Raw genomic sequence first — 25,012 nt, 5'->3', positions numbered from 1 at the left:
TAATCGCACCAACTGTTGTCCCCTTCTCACCAAGTTGCTTGGCGATGGTCTTGTAGCCCATTCCAGCCTTGTGTAGGTCTACAATCTTGTCCCTGACATCCTTGGAGAGCTCTTTGGTCTTGGCCATGTGGAGAGTTTGGAATCTGATTGATTGCTTCTGTGGACAGGTGTCTTTTATACAGGTAACAAACTGAGATTAGGAGAACTCCCTTTAAGAGTGTGCTCCTAATCTCAGCAGTGTGCTCCTAATCTCAGCTCGTTACCTGTATAAAAGACACCTGGGAGCCAGAAATCTTTCTGATTGAGAGGGGGTCAAATACTTATTTCCCTCATTAAAATGCAAATCCATTTATAACATTGATTTATAACGTGTTTTTTCAGTTTTTTTTTCTGTTATTCTGTCTCTCACTGTTCAAATAAACCTACCATTAAAATTATAGGCAGAGCATTTCTTTGTCAGTGGGCAAACGTACAAAATCAGCAGGGGATCAAATACTTTTTTCCCCTCACTGTATAACTCAGTAAAATCTTTGAAATTATTACAAGTTGCGTTTATTTTTCTTCAGTGTATATTTAGTGGCTCTTGATTGGCGCAGCTGTCTAAGGCACTGCATCTTAGTGCTAGAGGCATCACAACAGACCCTATCCCGGACACGACCATATCCCAACCGGCCGTGTCCGGGAGTCCCATATGGCAGTGCACAATTGGCCTAGTGTTGTCCAGGTTAGAGGAAGAAATGATTATAATATTTCTATGTTACTGTACCCCCTTAAGTACACTGCAATATAAAAAGTGTATGATAACAGGAAGGAAAATAGCACTAAAAGGCCACAACGAGACAATTAATTCTCAACCCAATCGTCTACATTCTGCTTGCGACATAGTTATTATCACATCTCTCCATGGTATTTATTTGCATGGTTATTTGCTGGTCATTCTCTCTGGACACGTTCTGCAGGAGGGTGAGTGGTGTTGTTTCTCTCTGTAGAGTTTCATGCGTTTGATTTCCTTTAACTGGTGCAACATTGGTGCGTAGTGATGTTCAATCTATCTGTTGTGAGAATTTAAAGACAGAATGACTAGATGATTTAGAGCTGTATCCAAGTTGTGAGAGAACTCTTCAGAGACAAAGACAAATGTTACACCTGCTTTCAGTGAAAACACTGTTTGAGCCGGTTTGATGATTGACTTATTAAGTATTAAGTTAAGTAATTCAATTCTGTGCTATTTTGTATCAGTGTTTCAGTTTGATGCGATGTGGCTCTTGAAAATGATCAGTGTGATGCTGGTGATTACTCTCACGTTGCTAGGTGAGTAGAATATATTTTCTTGGTCCTAGAGTCATGAAATGTTCAGAGTACATTGAGGGGAGTTACTGCTTTCAATATATGTACAAAAATGAAAGCTGGCAAAAATGGAGTTACGAAGTTTTCATCCGACAGCGACAATATATTACATGTTATTTTAACTACCTGTAAATGGCAAATTGGCACTGTTTGCATTAGTGTTGTAGATATGTGTGACAACTAACTGTTTTTTGCTTTCTTGTTGTTGTTTTTTAAAGGTGTTTCTGGGAGTAATTGGAAGGTGACCTTTAACGATACAGCTCCATGTGCCTTAAGAGGGTCATCAGTGGTGTTTGCATGCAGTTATGCCTACCCCTCAGATCAGACTATTACAAATAGCTTCTGGTATTTCTCGAGTCAAAGGAAGAACAATGATCTCTTTCTGGCCCAGGAATACAGAGGACGTGTAGAATACCTTGGAAACAAAGACAACAACTGCACTTTGAAAATGAATAACCTAATTAGTAGTGACGCAACACAATACCACTTCAGATTTGAGACCGTTAATAAAGGTGGCGAAACGAATGCATGGAGCAGCAAGACATGGGTCTCACTAAGTTTGACAGGTAATTTTGATACTAGAAGAAAATCAGACTCTGATAACACTTCAAAAAACATTCAGTGATCCCTCTGTTCCTTTCTCCTCTCAACCAGGGCTGACAGCCAAAGTACAGCCTGCAACTGTGAGAGCGGGAGAGAGGGTGACACTAACGTGTGTCACAACCTGTACACCAAGTGACCATCCCACTATTGTTTGGTCCAGGGATGGACACTCAGTATCCAACACAGAGTTCCTGGCCAGCAGTGAGGATTCTGGCAGATACCGATGTGCTGTTCAAGGTCAAGAGAATCTCAACTCTGCTCCAATGTCTCTTGATGTCAAATGTGAGTGAATATCTGATATACTTAACGTGAGCAGATCATATCATTCTATCATAATGGAGCAGCTATCTGGGTTCAAAGGTCTGCACGAGCGAGGTGCTGCGTCTGTCTTGGAAGGGCACATATCTCATTGCATTACTGTGTAAAAATAATAGCAGGGAATTATGAAAGAATGATGTTAAGGAAATAGTGCTCTTGCATAACAGTCTTTGTCAGTTTGGTCTGAATGTGAATGTGTTAGATAAGAAATTTGAATTTGCCATGATGAACTGCAGTCTCTATTTGCTGAGCCTGGCTGTGTGTTTAGATTGTGGTAACTTTTAGGGGAAGTTAAGCAGTTTGAGGTTGACTTACATGATGGTAGGGCATGGTGAGAGGAAATAACAGTGAACTATAGGCTACTAACTTAATTCAAAACTGTTCTGAGAGCACCAATGAAAATATTCGGATCCACTTTATTTACTGGAACCATTAATATGGATGAAAGTTCAGTGTTTTGGTTTTGTGAAATATAAAGGCAAAATAATGTGTGGTAAGAGTCTCGTGACTTTACTTTCATTAATCTGAAGACTGTTATTCATCTAATCACCTAACTATGTTTAATTGTTACCCGATTAAATTAATTACACTACCGGTCAAAATGTTTAGAACACCTACTCATTCAAGGGTTTTATTTGTACTATTTTCTGCATTGTAGACTAATAGTGAAGACATCACAACTATGAAATAACACTTATGGAATCATGCAGTAATGAAAAAAGTGTTAAACAAATCAAAATAAATGTTATATTTGAGATTCTTCAAATAGCCACCCTTTGCCTTGATGACAGCGGTGCACTCTTGGCATTCTCTCAACCAGCTTCATGAGGTAATCACCTGGAATGTATTTGAATTATAAGGTTTCTTCAAGTGCAGTCGCAAAAACCATCAAGCTCTATGATGAAACTGGCTCTCATGAGGACCGCCACAGGAAAGGAAGACCCAGAGATACCTCTGCTGCAGAGGATAAGTTCATTAGAGTTACCAGCCTCATAAATTGCAGCCCAAATAAATGCTTCACAGAGTTCAAGTAACAGACACATCTCAACATCAACTGTTCAGAGGAGACTGTGTGAATCAGGCCTTCATGGTCGAATTGCTGCAAAGATACCACTACTTAAGAACACCAATAAGAAGAAGTGACTTGCTTGTACAAGAAACATGAGCAATGGACATTAGACCGGTGGAAATGTGTCCTTTGGTCTGGAGTCTAAATTTGAGATTTTTGGTTCCAACCGCCGTGTCGTTGTGAGATGCGGTGTGGGTGAACGGATGATCTCTGCATGTGTATTTCCCACTGTAAAGCATGGAGGAGGAGGTGTTAGGGTGTGGGGGTGCTTTGCTGGTGACACTGTCTGTGATTTATTTAGAATTCAAGGCACACTTAACCATCATGGCTACCACAGCATTCTACATCGATACACCATCACATCTGGATTGGGCTTAGTGGGGGACTATTATTTGTTTTTCAACAGGACAATGTCCCAACACTCCTCCAGGCTGTTTAAGGGCTATTTGACCAAGAAGGAGAGTGATGGAGTGCTGCATCAGATTACCTGGCCTCCACAATCCCCCAACTTCAACCAAATTTAGATGGTTGGGATGAGTCGGAACGCAGAGTGAAGGAAAAGCAGCCAAGAAGTGCGTGACAATTAAACATAGTTAGTTGATTTGATAAATAACAGTCATCACATGAATGAAAGTCATGTCACAACAATATATACAGTACCAGTCAAAAGTTCCAGGGTTTTTATTTATTTTTACAATTTTCTACATTGTAGAATAATAGTGAAGTCATCAGAAAAATGAAATAACACATATGGAATCATGTAGTAACCAAAAAATGTGAAACAAATCCAATGGTAGCGTCCCACCTGGCCAATAGCCAGGGAAAATGCAGCGCGCCAAATTCAAATAAAATACTATAAAATCAAACTTTCATTAAATCACACATGTAAGATACCAAATTAAAGCTACACTCGTGAAACCAGCCAACACGTCAGATTTCAAAAAGGCTTTTCGGCAAAAGAATAAGATGCTATTATCTGATGATAGCACAACAGTAAACAATGAGAGAAGCATATTTCAACCCTGCAGGTGCAACACAAAACGCAGAAATAAAATATAAATCATGCCTTACCTTTGACAAGCTTCTTTTGTTGGCACTCCAATATGTCCAATAAACATCACAAATGGTCCTTTTTGTTCGATTAATTCCGCCCATATATATCCAAAAGGTCAATTTATTTGGCGCGTTTGATCCAGAAAAACACTGGTTCCAACTTGACCAACGTCACTACAAAATATCTCAAAGGTTACCTGTAAACTTTGCCAAAACATTTCAAGTTACTTTTGTAATACAACTTTAGGTATTTTTAAATGTAAATAATTCAATCAAATTGAAGACGGGATGATCTGTGTTTAATACAGGAAGACAACAAACTCAATCATGCTTTCTGGTCTTGCGCCTCTATCAAACAGTACACATGACGTGACACTTGTTCAAGATGGCCGTACTTCTTCATTACACAAAGGAATAACCTCAATTTCTAAAGACTGGTGACATCCAGTGGAAGCGGTAGGAACTGCAAACAAGTCCCTTAGAAATATATATATATATAAATATGCACATTATCAAACAAAACATACATGTATTGTGTAAGATGATGTCCTATGAGTGTCATCTGATGAAGATAATCAAAGGTTAGTGATTAATTTAATCTATATTTCTGCTTTTTGTGACTCCTATCTTTGGCTGGAAACATGGCTGCGCTTTTTGACTTGGCTATGACCTAACATAATCATATGTTGTGCTTTCGCTGTAAAGCATTTTTGAAATCGGACACGATGGGTAGATTAACAAGATGTTTATCTTTCGTTTGCTTATTGGACTTGTTAATGTGAAGTTACATATTTCCCAAAAATATTTTTGAATTTTGCGCACTGCCTTTTCAGCGGAATGTTGTCGAGGGGTTCCGCTAGCGGAACGCCTGCGCTAGAAAGGTTAACAAAATACAATCATTCTTAAAATCGTATATTTTATACAACATTTGGATGTAAACTTCATAGAATGTCTACACTTTCCGAGTAACAGTATTTTCTTCATACCATTCTTAATATTAAAAACCCACCAGAAAACAGAACCATCAATAAATGGGTACATAACCCGACACACACCAGACATAACATGCACAAGCACTTACAATAAACAATTCCGGACAAGGACATGGGAGAAACAGAGGGTTAAATACACAACATGTAATTAATGGAATAGAAACCAGGTGTGAGGGAAGACAAGACAATCCCAATGGAAAATGAAAGGTGGATCGGCGATGGCTAGAAGGCCGGTGACGTCGACTGCCAAACTCCGCCCGAACCAGGAGAGGGACCGACTCCGGCGGAAGTCGTGACACTTGTTAACATACTAGAGTTTTGGCAAGTCAGTTAGGACATCTACTTTGTGCATGACACAAGTAATATTTCCAACAATTGTTTACAGACAGATTATTTCACTTATAATTCACTGTATCACAAATCCAGTGGGTCAGAAGTTTACATACACTAAGTTGACTGTGCCTTTAAACAGCTTGTAAAATTCCAGAAAATTATGTAATGGCTTTGGAAGCTTCTTATATTCTAATTTACATCATTTGAGTCAATTGGAGGTGTACCTGTGGACAAATTTCAAGGCCTACCTTCAAACTGAGTGCCTCTTTGCTTGACTTCATGGGAAAATCACAAGAAATCAGCCTCAGAAAATAATGTAGACCTCCACAAGTCTGGTACATCCTTGGTAGAAATGTACAAATGCCTGAAGGTACCACATTCATTTATACAAACAATAATAAGCAAGTATAAACACCATGGGACCACGCAGCTGTTATACCACTCAGGAAGGTGACGCGTTCTGTCTCCTAGAGATGAACGTACTTTGGTGCGAAAAGTACAAATCATTCCCAGAACAACAGCAAAGGACCTTGTGAAGACGCTGGAGGAAACAGGTACAAAAGTATCTATATCCACAGTAAAACGGGTCCTATATCGACATAACCTGAAAGGCCACTCAGCAAGGAAAAAGCCACTGCTTCAAAACTGCCATAAAAAGCCAGACTACAGTTTGCAACTGCACATGGGGACAAAGATCGTACTTTTTGGAGAAATGTCCTCTGGTCTGATGAAACAAAAATAGAGCTGTTTGGCCATAATGACCATCGTTATGTTTGGACGAAAAAGGGGAGGCTTGCAAGCTGAATAACACCATCCCAACTGGAAGCACAGGGTTGGCAGCATCATTTTGTGGGGTTGCCTTGCTGCAGGAGGGACTGATGCACTTCACAAAATAGTTGGCATCATGATGAAGGAAAATTATGTAGATATATTGAAGCAACAACTCAAAACATCAGTCAGGAAGTTAAAGGTTGGTTGCAAATGGGTCTTCCAAATGGACAATGACCCCAAGCATACTTCCACAGCTGTGGCAAAATGGCTGAAGGACAACAAAGTCAATGTATGGGAGTGGCCATCACAGTGCTCTGACCTTAATCCCATAGAAAATGCGTGGGCAGAACTGAAAAAGCGTGTGCGAGCAAGGAGACCTACACATCTGACTCAGTTACATCAGCTCTGTCAGGGGGAATGAGACAAAATTCACCCAATTTATTGTGGGAGGGCTACTAGAAACGTTTGACCCAAGTTAATCAATTTAAAGGCAATGCTGCCAAATACTAATTGAGTATGTAAACTTCTGACCCACTGGGAATGTGATGAAAGAAATAAAAGCTGAAATAAATCATTCTCTCTCCTATTATTCTGACATTTCACATTCTTAAAATAAAGTGGTGATCCTAACTGACCTAAGACAGGGAATTCTTACTAGGATTTAATGTCAAGAATTGTGAAAAACTGAGTTTGAATGTATTTTGCTAAGGTGTATGTAAACTTCTGACTTCAACTGTATCAACGTTTGAATATTTATGCTTGCTTTAGATGCCCCAAGGAACACCTTGGTGTCAGTAAGTCCCTCTGGTCCAGTGGTAGAGGGAAGCTCTGTGAACCTGACCTGCAGCAGTCATGCCAACCCAGCAGTGGAGAACTACACCTGGTTTAAGAAGGATGGAACAGACACCTCACAGACAGGGTCAGGAGAGGTGTTGAGATTGACTTCTCTAACCTCCTCTGACAGTGGACAGTACTTCTGTGAGGCCAGGAACAAAGAAGGGGCTCACAACTCTACTGTTCTGTCTCTGATCCTGCAGGGTCAGTATGGAAGCAAATGTTACGTTTCTACTGTCCAGTGAAATGTCCTGAACCAATACACTTCAAGTGGGAATTCCCTTGACTTGAATTTTTTGCGTTCATGTATCCTGTGTCATTTTCAGATACAAATACTGTCCAAATGCCAGTTTACATCAGTTCCGCGGCCACAGTTTTCATGGTGATCATACTTCTTGTGTTCCTATGGATGTGGTATGTCTCTGAAACATTGTTTACTCAATTCAATAACATAATGTAGAGTATGATGGTCTTTGTGATACCGATTTGTTCCCCAAAGAAGTTTGTTTTCTTTGACAGGAAGAGCCCATTCAAATTATGTCAAAAGACTGCTGTGGACAAAAAGGTCAATGGAACACAGCATATACACTCCAATTCAACATACCAATAACATTGTTGCACTGACATGCTATCTGGAGGTTCATGGTATTTGAACAATGTTCAAGCGCAAACTTTCATTCTTTCCTGGTAACATGTTACTTAGTTTAACCAATGGATGAAGCTACAGTGAGCAGTCAATATATCAAACATTTTGTATTGTTTTTGACTAATTCCATCTTTCAGGATGATCAAAACCCAGTCTTATTCAGTAGAAGGACCAGTAATGACCCAGCAACACAGGAAGCTAGAACGGAGGAACGGGAAAATGCCCTCTATGCCAACATTCAACTGCCTCCCTCTCACATCCACCCCCAAGACAGTTCTCTCTACTCTGTGGTCGAGCCACCAGCTCTGCAGAACCCTCCTGACCCTCACTACGCTACCTTTGACTTCCAGCAGTTCTGCAGCTCCATCGACAGGGCCCAACTCTCAGGACTCCATGATGATGATGTTGTTTACTCCAAGATGAAAACCAAACAGGCCAAGGTGACAGACAACCTACAGTATGCCAGCATCCAGTTCCCCCTCCCCAGTCCTACTGCCAGGTAAGAGTGCACTCACAATCAGTTCAGTCCTTTTCAATGTAACCTATTTCTGGAAGTCTGTTTATTTGAAATGTGTGAATATACTCATACAACAACTCCATTTGCTTTTTGCAGGTCAGAAGAAAGATTAGAGGTGGACCATTCTGTTATCTACTCCACTGTTGCCAAACCTGAAGCCTGAACATATCATTTCATAATGTTGAATAAACTAAGCAGCATTGGAACACATGTTAAGATATGTAAAGTATGCAGTTAATGGGTAGTTATAGCAATAGATGTATATGTATTGTACTGTACTTGTAATGCATATGTCTCGGTGAGCTTCCATTGCTTGTGATTGACTGATTGATCCTGAAATTTAATTGGCTGACTGTTTAATTTTTAGTTTGAGGTGTGACCGCCCAGGGGAAGGTACAGGTAAGAGGGAAGTGGCCATGTGGCTGGTTTAGTTTGTAACTGTCTGACAAAGTTTGAGAAAATATTGTTGATTTATCTTGAATTTAAGTTTTGTAAGATCTTCCCTTGACCTAATCAGATCTTGCATTTTTGGTTGTTTAGTTAGTTTGTTTTATTAAATATGTACTATTATTTTATTTTGCCACTCAACCCCAACTTGAAGAACCTGTGTATAATATGTGATGGGCAGAGCTACTGAGTACATGCTACAGATAAACTCAGCAAAAAAAGAAACGTCCTCTCACTGTCAACAGCGTTTATTTTCAGCAAACGTGTAAATATTTGTATGAACATAACAAGATTCAACAACTGAGACACAAACTGAACAAGTTCCACAGACATGTGACTAACAGAAATTGAATAATGTGTCCCTGAACAAAGGGGGGTTCAAAATCAAAAGTAACCGTCAGTGTCTGGTGTGGCTACTAGCTGCATTAAGTACTGCAGTACATCTCCTCCTCATGGACTGCACCAGATTTGGCAGTTCTTGCTGTGAGATGTTACCCCACTCTTCCACCAAGGCACTTGCAAGTTCCCGGACATTTCTATGGGGAATGGCCCCAGCCCGCCGATCCAACAGGTCCCAGACGTGCTCAATGGGATTGAGATCCGGGCTCTTCGCTGGCCATGGCAGAACACTGACATTCCTGTCTTGCAGGAAATCACGCACAGAACGAGCAGTATGGCTAGTGGCGTTGTCATGCTGGATAGTCATGTCAGGATGAGCCTGCAGGAAGGGTACCACATAAGGGAGGAGGATGTCTTCCCTGTAACGCACAGCGTTGAGATTGCATGCAATGACAAGCTCAGTCCAATGATGCTGTGACACACCGCCCCAGACCATGACGGACCCTCCACCTCCAAATCGATCCCGCTCCAGAGTACAGGCCTCGGTGTAAAGCTCAGGCCTCGGTGTAACGCGAATCCAACCATAACCCCTGGTGAGACAAACCCATGACTCGCCACTGAAGAGCACTTTTTGTCAGCCCTGTCTGGTCCAGCGACGATGGGTTTGTGCCCATAGGCTACGTTGTTGCCGGTGATGTCTGGTGAGGACCTGCCTTACAACAGGCCTACAAGCTCTCTCAGCCTATTGCGGACAGTCTGAGCACTGATGGAGGAATTGTGCGTTCCTGGTGTAACAGTTGTTGTTGCCATCCCGTACCTGTCCCGCAGGTGTGATGCAGGTGTGATGTTCGGATGTACCGATCCTGTGCAGGTGTTGTTACACATGGTCTTCCACTGCGAGGATGATCAGCTGTCCGTCCTGTCTCCCTGTAGCACTGTTTTAGGTGTCTCACAGTACGGACATTGCAATTGATTGCCCAGGCCACATCTGCAGTCCAAATGCCTCCTTGCAGCATGCCTAAGCCACATTCACGCAGATGAGCAGGGACCCTGGGCATCTTTCTTTTGGTGCTTTTCAGAATCAGTAGAAAGGCCTCCTTTGTGTACTAAGTCTTCATAACTGTGACCTATCTGCACCTGCTATGCGGTACTTAAGACAGCTACGCCACTCGTGAAACAGAGATTATAGATTACATCACTTTAATTTTAACTCTTAAACATATTGTAACTTTATCACTCACCTCCTAATGCAAGCCACTGTTATAATGATGATCAGTGTCAGAGCGATGGGGATCCCCACTGGCACCACCAACCAATCTTTAAGAAGCCCTCCTGTTCTCCCCTCATTACCTGTATAAAAGACACCTGTCCACACACTCAATCAAACAGACTCCAACCTCTCCACAATGGCCAAGACTAGAGAGCTGTGTAAGGACATCAGGGGTACAATTGTAGACCTGCACAAGGCTGGGATGGTCTACAGGACAATAGACAAGCAGCTTGGTGAGAAGGCAACAACTGTTGGCGCAATTATTAGAAAATGGAAGAAGTTCAAGATGACGGTCAATCACCCTCGGTCTGGGGCTCCATGCAAGATCTCACCTCGTGGGGCATCAATGATCATGAGGAAGGTGAGGGATCAGCCCAGAACTACATGGCAGGACCTGGTCAATGACCTGAAGAGAGCTGGGACCACAGTCTCAAAGAAAACCATTAGTAACACACTACGCCGTCATGGATTAAAATCCTGCAGCGCACGCAAGGTTCCCCTGCTAAAGCTAGCGCATGTCCAGGCCAGTCTGAAGTTTGCCAATGACCATCTGGTTGATCCAGAGGAGGAATGGGAGAAGGTCATGTGGTCTGATGAGACAAAAATAGAGCTTTTTGGTCTAAACTCCACTCGCCGTGTTTGGAGGAAGAAGAAGGATGAGTACAACCCCAAGAACACCATCCTAACCGTGAAGCATGGAGGTGGAAACATCATTCTTTGGGGATGCTTTTCTGCAAAGGGGACAGGACGACTGCACCGTATTGAGGGGAGGATGGATGGGGCCATGTATCGGGAGATCTTGGCCAACAACCTCCTTCCCTCAGTAAGAGCATTGAAGATGGGTTGTGGTGGGTCTTCCAGCATGGCAACGACCCGAAACACAAAGCCAGGGCAACTAAAGAGTGGCTCCGTAAGAAGCATCTCAAGGTCCTGGAGTGGCCTAGCCAGTCTCCAGACCTGAACCCAATAGAAAATCTTTGGAGGGAGCTGAAAGTCCGTATTGCCCAGTGACAGCCCCGAAACCTAAAGGATCTGGAGAAGGTCTGTATGGAGGAGTGGGCCAAAATCCCTGCTGCAGTGTGTGCAAACCTGGTCAAGATCTACAGGAAACGTATGATCTCTGTAATTGCAAACAAATGTTTCTGTACCAAATATTAAGTTCTGCTTTTCTGATGTATCAAATACTTATGTCATGCAATAAAATGCAAATGAATTACTTAAAAATCATACAATGATTTACAATGAAAAATCAATGTGATTTTCTGGATTTATGTTTTAGATTCCGTCTCTCACAGTTGAAGTGTACCTATGATAAAGAATTACAGACCTCTACATGCTTTGTAAGTAGGAAAACCTGCAAAATTGGCAGTGTATCAAATACTTGTTCTCCCCACTGTATATTCTTTATAGAGGTTTAGAATTGTTCCAGTTGTTTTCTAGTTCTCTCTCTCTCTCTTTATGCATATTATAAAAATAAATGTGTGACTGAGACAGAATTCTGCAGGGGAGTGAAGGAGATAAGACTAGTCAGACATTCCACTATAAATCAACTTTGGAGAGTGGATGTTTACTACTAAGTTTTTAGATAACACTCAAAGCCATTGTTTATATAGCTTTGTAGGCATGGTTTTGGTCTCAGGAGTAAAAAGTTAATGACGTGGGTAGTGACATCACCAGGGCTAGACTTACAGTTTAACAAAACAACTTGAGACCTTTTGTTTGAAGCGGAACTTACTCGGAAACATGCATGCTATGTTCCTGATTGTCAACTACTGTCTGCAATTGCATTAATTAAGGTTTTAGAATGATTTAATTCAATATATTGTCATATTGCAAATTTCACCAACGAGCCAATGATTGACAAGGATGAAAGGAACGAACCCTAACAGCGTGAATCGTCGACCAGCCATCATTATCGTAGAGCACTCAATCGATTCACTTTATATGTGTGCATTGTATTGACCTGCTCCCTTATTAATAAGTGATTAAAGATTTAGTTTAAGTATAACTCTGACTTGTATGATACGTTTGTCTCTCCTCATTTGATAGTAAAGAAATTCACCACCACACAGGATTGAGGTAAAGATGAACAGAGCAAAGTACAGAGAGATCCTTGATGAAAACCTGCTCCAGAGCGCTCAGAACCTCAGACTGGGGTGAAGGTTCACCTTCCAATAGGACAATGGCCCTAAGCACACAGTCAAGACAACGCAGGAGTGGCTTCGGGAACATCCCTGGAGAGACCTGAAAATAGCTGTGCAACTACGCTCCCCATCCAACCTGACAGAGCTTGAGAGGATCTACAGAGAATGGGAGAAACTCCCCAAATACAGGTGCCAAGTTGTAGAGTAATACCCAAGAAGAATCGGCTGTAATTGCTGCCAAAGGTGCTTCAACAAAGGACTGAGTAAAGGGTCTGAATACTTACGTAAATGTAATATTCCAGTTCTTATTTTTTATAAATTTGCAAAGAATTCTAAAAAACATTTTTTTCTTTGTCGTTAGGGTATATTGTGTGTAGATTGATGAGGGAAAAAACTATTTAATCAATTTTAGAATAAGGCTGTAACCTAACAAAATGTGAAAAAAGACAAGGGGTCTAAATACTTTCCGAAGGCACTGTAAATGTCTTGTATTGTACTTGTAATGTACAGTATGTGTCTCAGGTGTGACGATGAGCATCCTTTGTTTGTGCATGCTTTTATCTTGTTAAAATTGAATGATTGATCCTAAAATTTCATTTGACGACAGTTCATTTTTTTGTTTGAGGTGCAGCGTGGTAAGTGTCCATATCGTTTATTTTAAAACATAAACTGAACACTAAGAAATACAAAACAATAAATGTGAACATGAACGAAAACAGTACCATGTGGTGACAGACATGGAAACAAACCAACAGTGAAACCCAGGCTACCTAAGTATGATTCTCAATCAGAGACAACTAACGACACCTGCCTCTGATTGAGAACCATACTAGGCTGAAACAGAAACCCAACCTAGAAACACAAAACATAGAATACCCACCCAACTCACGTCCTGACCAACTAAAAACAAAGAAATAACACAAGAACTAGGGTCAGAACTTGACAGGTTTGTTGCTTTTATTAATTATGTACTGTTATGACCTCCTTTTTGACCAGGCTGAGAGAGTCTCAGTAATTCATTTTCTATTCACTAATGGAGGAGAAGTATTATTTTTGAACTTGCAACATGTTGTTGACTTATTTATTTTGCCACTCAACTCAAACTTGAAGAACTTGTATATAATACAGTGGTCTAAGGCACTGCATCTCAGTGCAAAAGGTGTCACTACAGTCCCAGGTTCAAATATAGGCTGTTTCACATCCGTCTGTGATTGGGAGTCCCATAGGGCGGCGCACAATTGGCCCAGCGTCGTTGGGGTTTGGCCGGGGTAGGCCATCATTATAAATAAGAATTTGTTCTTAACTGACTTGCCTAGGTAAGTAAAGGTTACATTTAAAAATAAAATAAAAATAGGCAGAGCTCAGCCTGGGGTGGTGTAGCATGGCATTGGTTATGTTATATATATACACAGTATGTTATGATCCATTTTTATATAATTGTAATTGAATTTACATATATATTTACATATATTGAAACTAATCTCTGGTTGTCGTTTCACTTTTGGTCATCCAGTCCTCAACAACTCATCATCATAAAATAAGTAAATTACAGTAGGTCTATTACAGTGAAATTACTTATTTTCTACAGTAGAGAGCTGAAATGAGGTGCACAGTACATTCTACAGATATTACTGTACATGTTATTAAAGAATACAGCTGGACACAGTGACACAACAGTGCCACTGTGTGGCAGTAAACTGGGCACAACATCTCCCACCAGAGTTAATTCAGTTCCCTTTCAGTTCCTGTTAACTTAAGTGTCTCATTTGTTATGGTCATTCTTTATGTAGTATTAGGGTAATGGCTGCTCGATGGTGGTCTCTGTAAGACTGTAACCTTGTTGACTTGATGCTGGGACAGTTTTCCTGTAGGGGAAAGTTGTTATGGATCGGACGTATCATTTAATAAACTTGGTATATTGTCTTCATTTTCTACTGGAGATTCTCTCTTTTGGTTGATAATGTTTTCTGTTTCCACTAAACGCATCAGATGGAAGACTACAATACAGTTAATAGACAATATAAAGTTATACTGTAGATATCAAATGAAAAGAAAACACTCAAAGGTACAGGAGTTGTAGAATTATATACAGCGCAAACCAATACATACAGAGATTATAGATTAGATCACTGTATTTGTAACTTTATCACTCACCTCCTAATGCAAGCCACTGTTATAATGATGATCAGTGTCAGAGCGATGGGGATCCCCACTGGCACCACCAAGCTCCACAATATGGAGGACTGGCCATTTACTGCAGAGAATAAACTACTGTAAACTCTATAGGCCAGGGATAGCTTCACACTCGTGTACATACATACTACATCATTTGTTTCAATGGAAAATGTACAATAAGAGGTGGCATAATCGTGATGTTTTATTACAGACTAGACGACAAATAATGTATATGTTCAATGCATCCCCTTGTACCTACCTTTCCCCACAGTCATGGTTACAGTATAGCTCTGTGATCCATGCTTGTTCATCGCTACACAGCAGTACTGCCCACTGTCCTCAAGGCTGATGTTAGTGATGCTGTAACTCTGCCCTGACCCTCTCAGTGAAGCTTGGGATTCTGTCCTCTGAAGCCAGGTGTAGCGCTCTACTGCAGGGTTGGCATCACTGCTGCAGGACAGAGTCACAGAGCTGCCCATCACTACCTCCCCAAAAGGATTGACTGACACTGATGTGTTCTTTGGAGCATCTGAAGGCAGAGAAAGGTAAAAAAAAAAAACTTTATTTTACAGTATAGTTTCCTATATTTGGGTAACAATGAGACATGTCTGGCACATACTAACCTGTCAAAGAGCGTCCCAAAAAAACTAATGACAAACATTGTTACTGATTCATTCATTATCTGTGATTGTGATTTCAAAGTACTTACACTGGACATTAATAGACAAAGCTGAGGAGTAGATTGGTCTATTAGTGGTCAGGGCCTCACAGTAGTAGTTTCCACTGTCTGTTGTGCTGATATTGGTGATGGTCATCATCTGTCTCTTATCACCAGCCGTGGAGCCTCCAGTCTGGTACCAGGTGTAGCCCTCCACTGGAGTGTGGGCAGTACTACAGCAGAATAACGTCACTGAACTGCCCTCAACAACATCACCAGCGGGACTGAGGGACACTGCTACTTCACTGGAATTATCTGAAAGTAGACAAGAGATGTGTAAGCAATTTTCTTAGTTATTAAACCAGGCAAGACAGTTATGAACAAATTCTTATTTACAATGACGGCCTACCCCAGCCAAACCCGGACAACGCTGGGCCAATTGTGCACCACCCTATGGAACTCCCAATCACAGCTGGATGTGATTCAGCCTGGATTCAAACCAGGGACTGTAGTGACGCCTCTTGCACTAAGATGCAGTGCCTTAGACCGCTGCGCCACTCGGGAGCCCAATAAGACATACCAGACAGATAACAGGACAGGGCACATCAGATTATTTGTCTATTCCTGTTTTAAATGGAAATACACTGAAATGTATATCCATATGTTGTTGTGTTTGTAGTGGTGGCTGTCTGGGCATTATTATGAGTCAGAGGTGGCGGGGTGGTCACCCAAAGGACGATTCCATACCGACAGTCAAGACCATGTGACTTCCTGCTACAATTCCGCAATTTTTGCATACAGTCTTTGTGGTCGTAGGGCATGCAACTATACCATCAGGTTTTAAAGTACAATAACTTCTTAGTTACAAGAGAGCTCTCACTGTTGTTGTCAACAGCTGGTACTGTACATACAGATATCAATAGCATTGTCATTATTACTCAGAAAGACTTTCAGTAAGTTAATGAGAAAATTAGTAAATATTAAGACATTAACAAACTTTCTGAGGAACTGTAAGAACACTATGAGAGTCTCTCTGAATCATGTGATCATACTGAAACAAGGAAGCAAGGGCTCCTCTCCTCAGAGTGACTCAGAAATTATGGTGACATCCATTTCATTGGAACCTCTGAGGCTTGTGGTCAGACCTGATCTCTGTGCAGACAGCTCTCCTATTCTCATGAGTCAAATAGTTACACACTAAATGTACAGTACCAGTCAAAAGTTTGGACACACCGATTCATTCAAGGGTTTTTATGTTTACTATTTTCTACATTGTAGAAGTATAGTGAATACATCAAATCTATGAAATTATACATATGGAATCATGTTAAACAAATCAAATATATTTCAGATTTGAGATTCTTCAAAGTAACCAGCCTTGATGATAGCTTTGCACACGCTTGGCATTCTCTCAACCAGCTTCAAAAGGTAGTCACCTGGAATGCATTTCCATTAATGGGTGTGCATTGTTAAAAGTTCATTTGGGGAATTTCTTTCCTTCTTAATGTGTTTGAGCCAATCAGTTGTGTTGTGACAAGGTAGGGGTGGTTTACAGAAGATAGCCCTATTTGGTAAAAGACCAAGTCCATATTATGGCAAGAACAGCTCAAATAAGCAAAGAGAAATGACAGTCCATCATTACTTTAAGACATGAAGGTCAGTCAATCTGGAACATTTGAAGAACTTTGAAAGTTTATTCAAGTGCAGTCGCAAAAACCATCAAGCGCTATGATGAAACTAGCTCTCATGAGGACCACCACAGGAAAGGAAGACCCAGAGTTACCTCTTCTGCAGAGGATAAGTTAATTAGAGTTACCAACCTCAGAAATTCCAGCCCAAATAAATGGTTCACAGAGTTCAAGTAACAGACACATCTCAACATCAACTGTTCAGAGGAGACTGTGTGAATCAGGCCTTCATGGTCAAATTTCTGCAAAGAAATCACTACTAAAAGACACCAATAATAAGAAGAGACTTGCTTGGGCCAAGAAACACGAGCAATGGATATTAGAGTGGTGGAAATCTGTCCTTTGGTCTGATGAATCAACATTTTAGATTTTTGGTTCCAACTACCGTGTCTTTGTGAGACGCAGAGTAGTTGAATGGATGATCTCTGCATGTGTGGTTCCCACCTTGAAGCATGGAGGAGGAGGTGTGATGGTGCTTTGCTGGTGACACTGTCAGTGATTTATTTAGAATTCAAGGCACACTTAACCAGCATAGCTACCACAGCATTCTGCAGCAATACTCCATCACATCTGGTTTGCACTTAGTGGGACTATCATTTGTTTTTTTAACAGGACAATGACCCAACACACTTCCAGGCTGTGTAAGAACTATTTGACCAAGGAGAGTGATGGAGTTCTGCATCAGATGACCTGGCCTCCACAATCACCCGACCTCAACACAATTGAGATGGTTTGGGATGAGTTGGACAGCAGAGTGAAGGAAAAGCAGCCAACAAATGCTCAGCATATGTGCGAACTCCTTCAAGACTGTTGGAAAAGCATTCCAGGTGAAGCTGGTTAAGAGAATGCCATGTACATAGCCATCATCAAGACAAAACGTGGCTACTTTGAAGAATCTAAAATATATTTTGATTTGTTAAACACTTTTTTTGTTACTACATGATTCCATATGTGTTATTTCATAGTTTTGATGTCTTCACTATTATTATACAATGTAGAAAATAGTAAAAATAAATAAAAACCCTTGAATGAGTAGTTGTGTCCAAACTTTTGACTGGTACTGTATGTACAGGAAACAACCTTGAATGCTGATATTAAATGTTTGTGTTTTGAACATGTAACGATGCATTACAGCATCCCTGCATTACAGTAACGCAACATTTTTAAAAACACAAGACAACACTAAACAATACATTAATTGCACTCGAATGGGGACAAACGGTGCCCACAAACTGTTGGGGCCTACATGAAGCTGTCCCAACAGCAGAGCTTTCTTCTCATCACCATGGAGTGAATCCTTACCAGAGGCTGCGATACGATTAATTCAGCCTCATTTATTGCCTTAAAAAAAACAACTGATATGGCTGATATTGCTTAAACAAATGTGGTTTCTACTGACAATTGAGATGTACAAACTATGGCATAAGGGAACGATGAGCGGATAAGAGGCCATCCGTAATTTCTATTAAGACATTAATGAGCGAGCTAAGATGGACGTAGTCAATATAACTCTTTGTTTAGCACTTTTGAAATGTACAGAGACAGAATTCAGAACATTGGCCGTTCTTACAGTATTCTCCCTGTACACCAAGTTAGAACCGAAGGATAAATAAAGGGGCATATAAGTAGACAATGAAAGCTCTTACAATATTCAATGATGACATTTCTTAAAAACAGCCTATAGGTGCACCACCAAGTCAGAACAGGTGGCTAAGTTATGAGGGGAAAGGGAACAAATTATTAGGGTGAGGTACATGGGCTACTAACAGCTTACTACAAAACATACACGTTGTATTACTTTCTTAGCTACAGTATACAGTGGCGATTTTAGCATGTAAATCTTGGTGGGGCAAAAAATAAATAATTGTGGGCTGCATGCCAGCAAAGCCACTACACAACACAACACTAAACAACACCCAACAGCAGTCCCAGCACCATTGCTACACCCGGCCATCAGCTGAGCCTTGTCTGGCAGAGAAACAGTTCATTCAGCCTAATTTACTGCCTTTTAAAAAACATAGCTAATATGGCTAACTTGCTTAAACAAATGTGGTTTCTTCTGACAATTGAGATGTACAAACTATGGCATAAGAGGCAATCCATAATTTTGATTAAGACATTAATGAGCAAGCTAGGACTGACGTAGTCAATATAACTATTTGTTCTGTACTTTTGAAACGTACAGCGACAGAATTCAGAACATCGGCAGTATACATATCTCCCTGGCTTATTACATAATTTATGCAGCAGCATAGAAGACATTTTTGGACTCACCTTGTTGTTCTGTGCTCACTAGTCATCATACTTTGTCATCAAAGTCTGCCATTCTCTGGATTTGTGGTGCTTTCAAGACAACTGTGTATGTATAACTTTAGACCGTCCCCTCGCCCATACCCTGCACACATTAACAACAGTCACCCACGAAGCATCGTTACCCATCGGGGAACTACTACTTCAAGGTCTCAGAGCAAGTGACGTCACCGATTGAAACGCTATTTAGTGCGCACCGCTAACTAAGCTAGCCGTTTCACATCCGTTACACTCACCCCCCTTTTGACCTCCTCCTTTTTCCGCAGCAACCAGTGATCCGGGTCAACAGCATCAATGTAACAGTAGAACTTTAAACCGTCCCCTCGCCCATACCCGGGCTCGAACCAGGGACCCATCAACAACAGTCACCCACGAAGCATCGCTACCCATCGCTCCACAAAAGCCGCGGCCCTTGCAGAGCAAGGGGAACTACTACTTCAAGGTCTCAGAGCAAGTGACGTCACCGATTGAAACGCTATTTAGCGCGCACCGCTAACTAAGCTAGCCGTTTTACATATATACATATGTAGTTCTGTCCTTGAGCTGTTCTTGTCTATTAATGTTAATGTATTATGTCATGTTTCATGTTTTGTGTGTACCCCAGGAAGAGTAGCTGCTGCTTTTGCAATAGCTAATGGGGATCCTAATAAAATGCCAAAAATACCAACTGGGGGAAAAAAAAAGAAAGTTGAATCATGACGTCAGTGATCTTCAGGTCGTAGCTCTAGAAAGAGGCCCGAGTTCTGTAAGGCTATTAAGACTCTCTATGCAAATGGTAACAGCTCTATCAAATTGAAATATGGCACCTCACCTAGATTTGAGTTAAAGAGAGGAATTAGGCAAGGTTGTCCTATCTCTCCGTACCTGTTTTTATTAATCACCCAACTTCTTGCAAATTCTTTAAATAATAGTCCTGTACAAGGTATTTCCATAGCTGGTAAAGAAATTATTATAAGCCAGCTGGCTGACGATACTACACTTTTTCTGAAAGACGCTAACCAAATTCCCATATCGATCAATGTGATATACAATCCTTTTCCAAAGCGTCTGGTCTATATCTTAACATTAAGAAATGTGAACTCATGGCTGTCAAAGATTGTGTGACACCTTCATATTATGGTATTCCAGTAAAAGAAGAACTTACATATTTAGGCATAACCATTACAAAGGATCAGAAGTCTAGAGGCTTACTAAATTTTAACCCTCTTATTAAAAAAACCCAGAAGAAACTAAATCAATGGCTACAGAGGGACTTATCTTTAAAAGGTAGAGTCCTAATAACCAAGGCTGAAGGTATCTCTAGACTAACATATGGTGCTCTATCTTTATATCTTGACCGTAAAATAAGCAAGGAGATAGACCAGATGCTTTTCAACTTTCTTTGGAGAAACCGTACCCATTACATTAGGAAAACTGTTGTAATGAACACTTATGAGAATGGTGGACTGAATTTTCTGGATTTTACTACTTTAAATAATACTTTCAAGATCAATTGGATAAAACAATTCCTAAGAAGACCCACTTATATCTGGAATTTTATTCCTCATCATGTCTTCTCTACTTTTGTTGGCCTTAACTTCATGTTGTTTTGCAATTATAATATTGACAAAGTTCCAGTGAAACTTTCTGCTTTTCATCGGCAGGTTTTCTTGTCATGGTCCTTAATTTACAAACACAATTTTTCTCCACACAGTTATTATATATGGAATAATCGGGATATATTGTATAAAAATACCTCTCTGTTTTTAGAATATTGGTTCAGAAATAATATCCTATTGGTGAGCCAACTGGTAAATGCAGAGGGTCTTTTACTCAGTTATAAAGAATTCTTATCACTTTACAAGGTCCCTGTAACACCTAAAGATTTTGCAATTGTTTTAGATGCCATTCCCTCAGGTGTTGCTATGTTATTCAGGAACATGTCAAGACCTGACCCTCAGAGCCTACCTTCTGTTGACCCTGTTGACTCATCAGTAGGAAAGATTTGTTTCTCTTTTGGTCCATTCAACAACAGAGCGATACGATCCTTGATTCAGCAGGATGTTGTATCTATACCTTATGTCATGCCTTATTGGAATGGATTTATTGATAATATCTGTTGGAAAAAAGTTTGGATGTTGCCACACACATACCTACTTGTTAACAAAATTAAGGAAGTTTCCTTTAAAATTATTCATAAATATTATCCTGCCAACCACTATATGAAGAAGTTTAAGGAAAACATCAACTCAAATTGCTCCTTTTGTAATGACCACCCAGAAACAGTTGTGCATCTTTTTTGGCATTGTATGCATGTAAGAAAACTGTGGCAAGACATCAGTAGGTTTATAATTGAACACATTTATGAAGATTTTACACTATTGTGGAGAGATGTACTGTTTGGATTCTTTACATACAATAGAAATAAGCGGAATCATTTTTATGTAATTAATTTCATTATTCTTTTGGCCAAATTTCATATACACAAATGTAAATTTATAAACAGAAAACCACATTTTCGTACCCTACAAAAAGAAATTGAACTGTATTTTAAGACGGTTAAATGCTCTACTAACAAAAAAGCTGTTAGAATTGTAAGTATATGCATGTCCCTTAATCTTAAGGAGGCTGCGAATTTTCGCAGCTTTTTGTTAAAAATCGCGCAACATTTCAGCGCCCTGCTACTCATGTCAGGAATATAGTATATGCATATGATTAGTATGTGTGGATAGAAAACACTCAGACGTTTCTAAAACTGGTTAAATTACGGCTGTGACTATAACAGAACGTCTGTTTCATCGAAAAGCGCAGGAAAATCTGATCACTGAAAGTGGAAATAAATATCCATGCGCCACTTCCAGGAATTGTTAAAGGTGAACCGTATTAAATGAGGCCGAGGTTGCAGTACCTACAGCTTCCACAGGATGTATAGAGTCTTCTCATTTGATTCTGATTTGATTCTTGGTAGATCCGACCAAAGGGAACCGATTCCCTCCGACCACCAACTTGATGCATCGTATCTGTGTTTTTCCGGACATTTTTTCCACACGACCAGCTATCGAATTTACATCGCCTCCTGATGATTTTTATAGCTTATTAACGTGTAGTAATACCTAAAGTTGCATTAGAAAGGTATTTCGAAGTGTTTTGTGAAAGTTTATCGTCGACTTTTTAACTTTTAAAAAATGACGTTACGTTATGAAACGCTATTTTTTCCCGTTTATCACACAGTCTTCATAGATCGATATCTAGGCTATATATGGACCGATTTAATCGAAAAAAAGACCCAATATTGATTATGGGACATCAAGGAGTGCCAACAAAGAAGATGGTCAAAGGTAATGAATGTTTTATATTTTATTTATGCGTTTTGGGTAGCGCCGTCTACCGCAAAATCTGTCTGTTTAGGTGACGTTGCAGTATTTTGGGGGTACATGCTATCAGATAATAGCTTCTCATGCTTTCGCCGAAAAGCATTTTACAAATCTGACTTGGTGGCTAGATTCACAACGAGTGTAGCTTTAATTCACTACCTTGAATGTGTATTTTAATGAAAGTTTCATGAAATTATGAGTTTTATCAAAAACTATAGGTGGCGCTCTGAAATCCGCTGAGTGCTGTTCCTTCGTGGGAACAGTATTTTGCATAATCCTTAAGAAGTTTTAAGGTCCTTGTGTAATTGTAATGTGATATTGTACCCCCTAGCGCGATTGTCCATTGTTTGTAATCTATGTATGCTTGTGTTCCCTCATGTGCTTTATGTATTGATTTGTTGTTAATAAAAAAATAAAAAAATAAAAAAAAGATTTTAAAAAAGATTTAAAAAAAAAAAGAAAGAGGCCCGAGTTCCGGATTTACAATTCCGACCTGGATGACAGTTCAAACGTATTTTCCCAGTCGTAGCTTGTATTTCCCCAAGTTCTGAGTTGTCTTGAACTCACTAAAGTCAGATTTTGCAGTTCCGAGTTAACAGTTGTTTTGAGCGTGGTAAAAATCATGCTTCATTGACAGCATGGCCAATGTTGAAAGTTTATTATTTTAAACTAGGAAAAGAGACCCTTAATCTTAGACTTGGGACCACACATCCACTTCACTGAATAGCAGGCTAATGATTGCTTTGCAATGCTTGCAGTTAGCCACTGATTGCTTCCAAACAACTTATTGTTTAATTGGCCAATGAGCACCGATACATTTTATCTATAATTTATCTTCATATGACAAGGATTGAAAAGGATTTGCCAGTAGATTGTCGACTTGATTCATGATGAAGACTGCTTATCTAGCTTGCTAGCTAAGATTTCGAAAGTATTATGTTGACATGATCAGTCCAATCAAAGCATCGGTAGATATAACGTGATTTGACGTAATTCTATCTGTGGCCAATGACCTTGAGCCTTCTTGGATGAGCACTTCTAATGTTAATCTGTGGCAGCACCCAGGGGGCATGACTTTTCGAGCTCTCCCCTGTAGATTTTGTTGTGACATAGTGTCCCCATGAGTGACAGAACACTGAGCCAAGAGAACATTACTAACCCCTATGCTCTGTATTTTACACTGCCTGCCCCACCACCACAGAAAGCACTGAGCTAGGCTGAAACACCTGCATTTTGGAGCTGCCCCACCACCACAGAAGGCACTGAGCTAGGCTGAAACACCTGCATTTTGGAGCTGCCTTACTCAAGAAAGCAAAAAAGAGACCATGTCTGTATGAGGCTTTATTAACTCAATGCGACTTTATTAACTCGCCACTGGTCAGTTGCTATCTACATATAATCATTGACCACAAGGCATATTTACACAAAATACGTGTAAAAAAAAACATATAATAAGCACTGTGGTCTTACCTGCCACTAGCAGGGTTACTCCAGGCTGTCCAGGAGGCTTCTCCACTGGGTGGTTGGTGATAAAATAGAAGACATATGTCCCACTATCAGACCTCCTCAGATCAGAGATCCTCAGGGAGCAGTTCATGGTTCCTTCCTTCCCCAGGTACTCCACTCTGCCCTGGGAGGTTGGCTCAGGGAAGATGCCCTGGCTATGGTACACGTACCTGGGGGTGATGCAGCGGCTCTGGTCCCGGCACCACATCTCAGACAGCACCCTGTAGGGCTGAGGGTAGTCGTAGGAGCAGGGGAGGACCACAGACGAGCCGGCCACGGCACACAGGGGAGTGGAGGGGACACGCACAGCCCAGTCACTACAGAGGACACCCACACAGCAGCCTGGGATACAAGGAATGAATGAATATGGTTTACAATACAATACTTGGTATGTCTATTCACATACCATGCTAAAAGTGTGCTGTGTATGATAATGATGAATATGATGTCAGTCTTACCTTGCAGGATAAGAGAGAGCAGCCTCATCCAGCCAGTCTGGAAGACTCCCAAAGCCATCTCTGACGCTCCCCCACTCCCTTACTCACTGTCCTTCTTTACATTAGCAGCGAAGACCTCGACAGTGTCTGTCTTTCTGTCTGTCACTCACTTCTCTTTTTCCTAACTAGGAACTGGTCAAGG

General features: G+C 40.6%; 2 protein-coding genes across 3 annotated transcripts; one reads left to right on the top strand and one right to left on the bottom strand.

The window, feature by feature from the left end:
* The first annotated feature begins 950 nt into the window (after positions 1-950).
* LOC112227168 (B-cell receptor CD22-like) lies at positions 951-9,200 on the top strand. Its single transcript, XM_024392042.1, has 9 exons — positions 951-963; positions 1,240-1,311; positions 1,566-1,913; positions 2,002-2,232; positions 7,255-7,524; positions 7,647-7,734; positions 7,840-7,885; positions 8,104-8,465; positions 8,580-9,200. The coding sequence occupies exons 2-9, from the start codon at positions 1,257-1,259 to the stop codon at positions 8,644-8,646; spliced, it is 1,467 nt and encodes a 488-aa protein (XP_024247810.1). The 5' UTR covers positions 951-963; positions 1,240-1,256; the 3' UTR covers positions 8,647-9,200.
* Positions 9,201-10,378: 1,178 nt separating this feature from the next.
* LOC112227155 (sialoadhesin-like) lies at positions 10,379-24,972 on the bottom strand. Of its 2 annotated transcripts, none has more exons than XM_024392030.2 (6): positions 24,832-24,972; positions 24,338-24,715; positions 15,568-15,831; positions 15,118-15,387; positions 14,906-14,937; positions 10,379-10,578 (listed from the first exon to the last, which is right to left on the bottom strand). In XM_024392030.2, the coding sequence occupies exons 1-6, from the start codon at positions 24,887-24,889 to the stop codon at positions 10,507-10,509; spliced, it is 1,074 nt and encodes a 357-aa protein (XP_024247798.1). In that variant the 5' UTR covers positions 24,890-24,972; the 3' UTR covers positions 10,379-10,506. The 2 variants fall into 2 exon arrangements, with proteins under 2 accessions (XP_024247798.1, XP_024247789.1); XM_024392021.2 differs by lacking the exon at positions 10,379-10,578 and adding an exon at positions 13,619-14,548 and having other exon boundaries at positions 14,838-14,937.
* Positions 24,973-25,012: the final 40 nt, after the last annotated feature.

The sequence above is a fragment of the Oncorhynchus tshawytscha genome, linkage group LG03 (genome assembly GCF_018296145.1).
Source record: "Oncorhynchus tshawytscha isolate Ot180627B linkage group LG03, Otsh_v2.0, whole genome shotgun sequence".
Lineage (NCBI taxonomy): Eukaryota > Metazoa > Chordata > Actinopteri > Salmoniformes > Salmonidae > Oncorhynchus > Oncorhynchus tshawytscha.
This window is presented reverse-complemented; position numbering and strand designations above follow the sequence as displayed.

What these genes read in the sequence shown, in the direction of transcription:
- LOC112227168 (XM_024392042.1), top strand. Translation starts at nt 1,257, where the DNA reads ATGTGGCTCTTGAAAATGATCAGTGTGATGCTGGTGATTACTCTCACG. An exon ending in GATTACTCTCACGTTGCTAG is followed by an intron (nt 1,312 to 1,565) that starts GTGAGTAGAATA and finishes TGTTTTTTAAAG; the next exon opens with GTGTTTCTGGGAGTAATTGG. An exon ending in AATGTCTCTTGATGTCAAAT is followed by an intron (nt 2,233 to 7,254) that starts GTGAGTGAATAT and finishes TGCTTGCTTTAG; the next exon opens with ATGCCCCAAGGAACACCTTG.
- LOC112227155 (XM_024392021.2), bottom strand. Translation starts at nt 24,889, where the DNA reads ATGGCTTTGGGAGTCTTCCAGACTGGCTGGATGAGGCTGCTCTCTCTT. An exon ending in GCTCTCTCTTATCCTGCAAG is followed by an intron (nt 24,716 to 24,831) that starts GTAAGACTGACA and finishes CTTGTATCCCAG; the next exon opens with GCTGCTGTGTGGGTGTCCTC. An exon ending in AGTAACCCTGCTAGTGGCAG is followed by an intron (nt 15,832 to 24,337) that starts GTAAGACCACAG and finishes GTCTACTTTCAG; the next exon opens with ATAATTCCAGTGAAGTAGCA.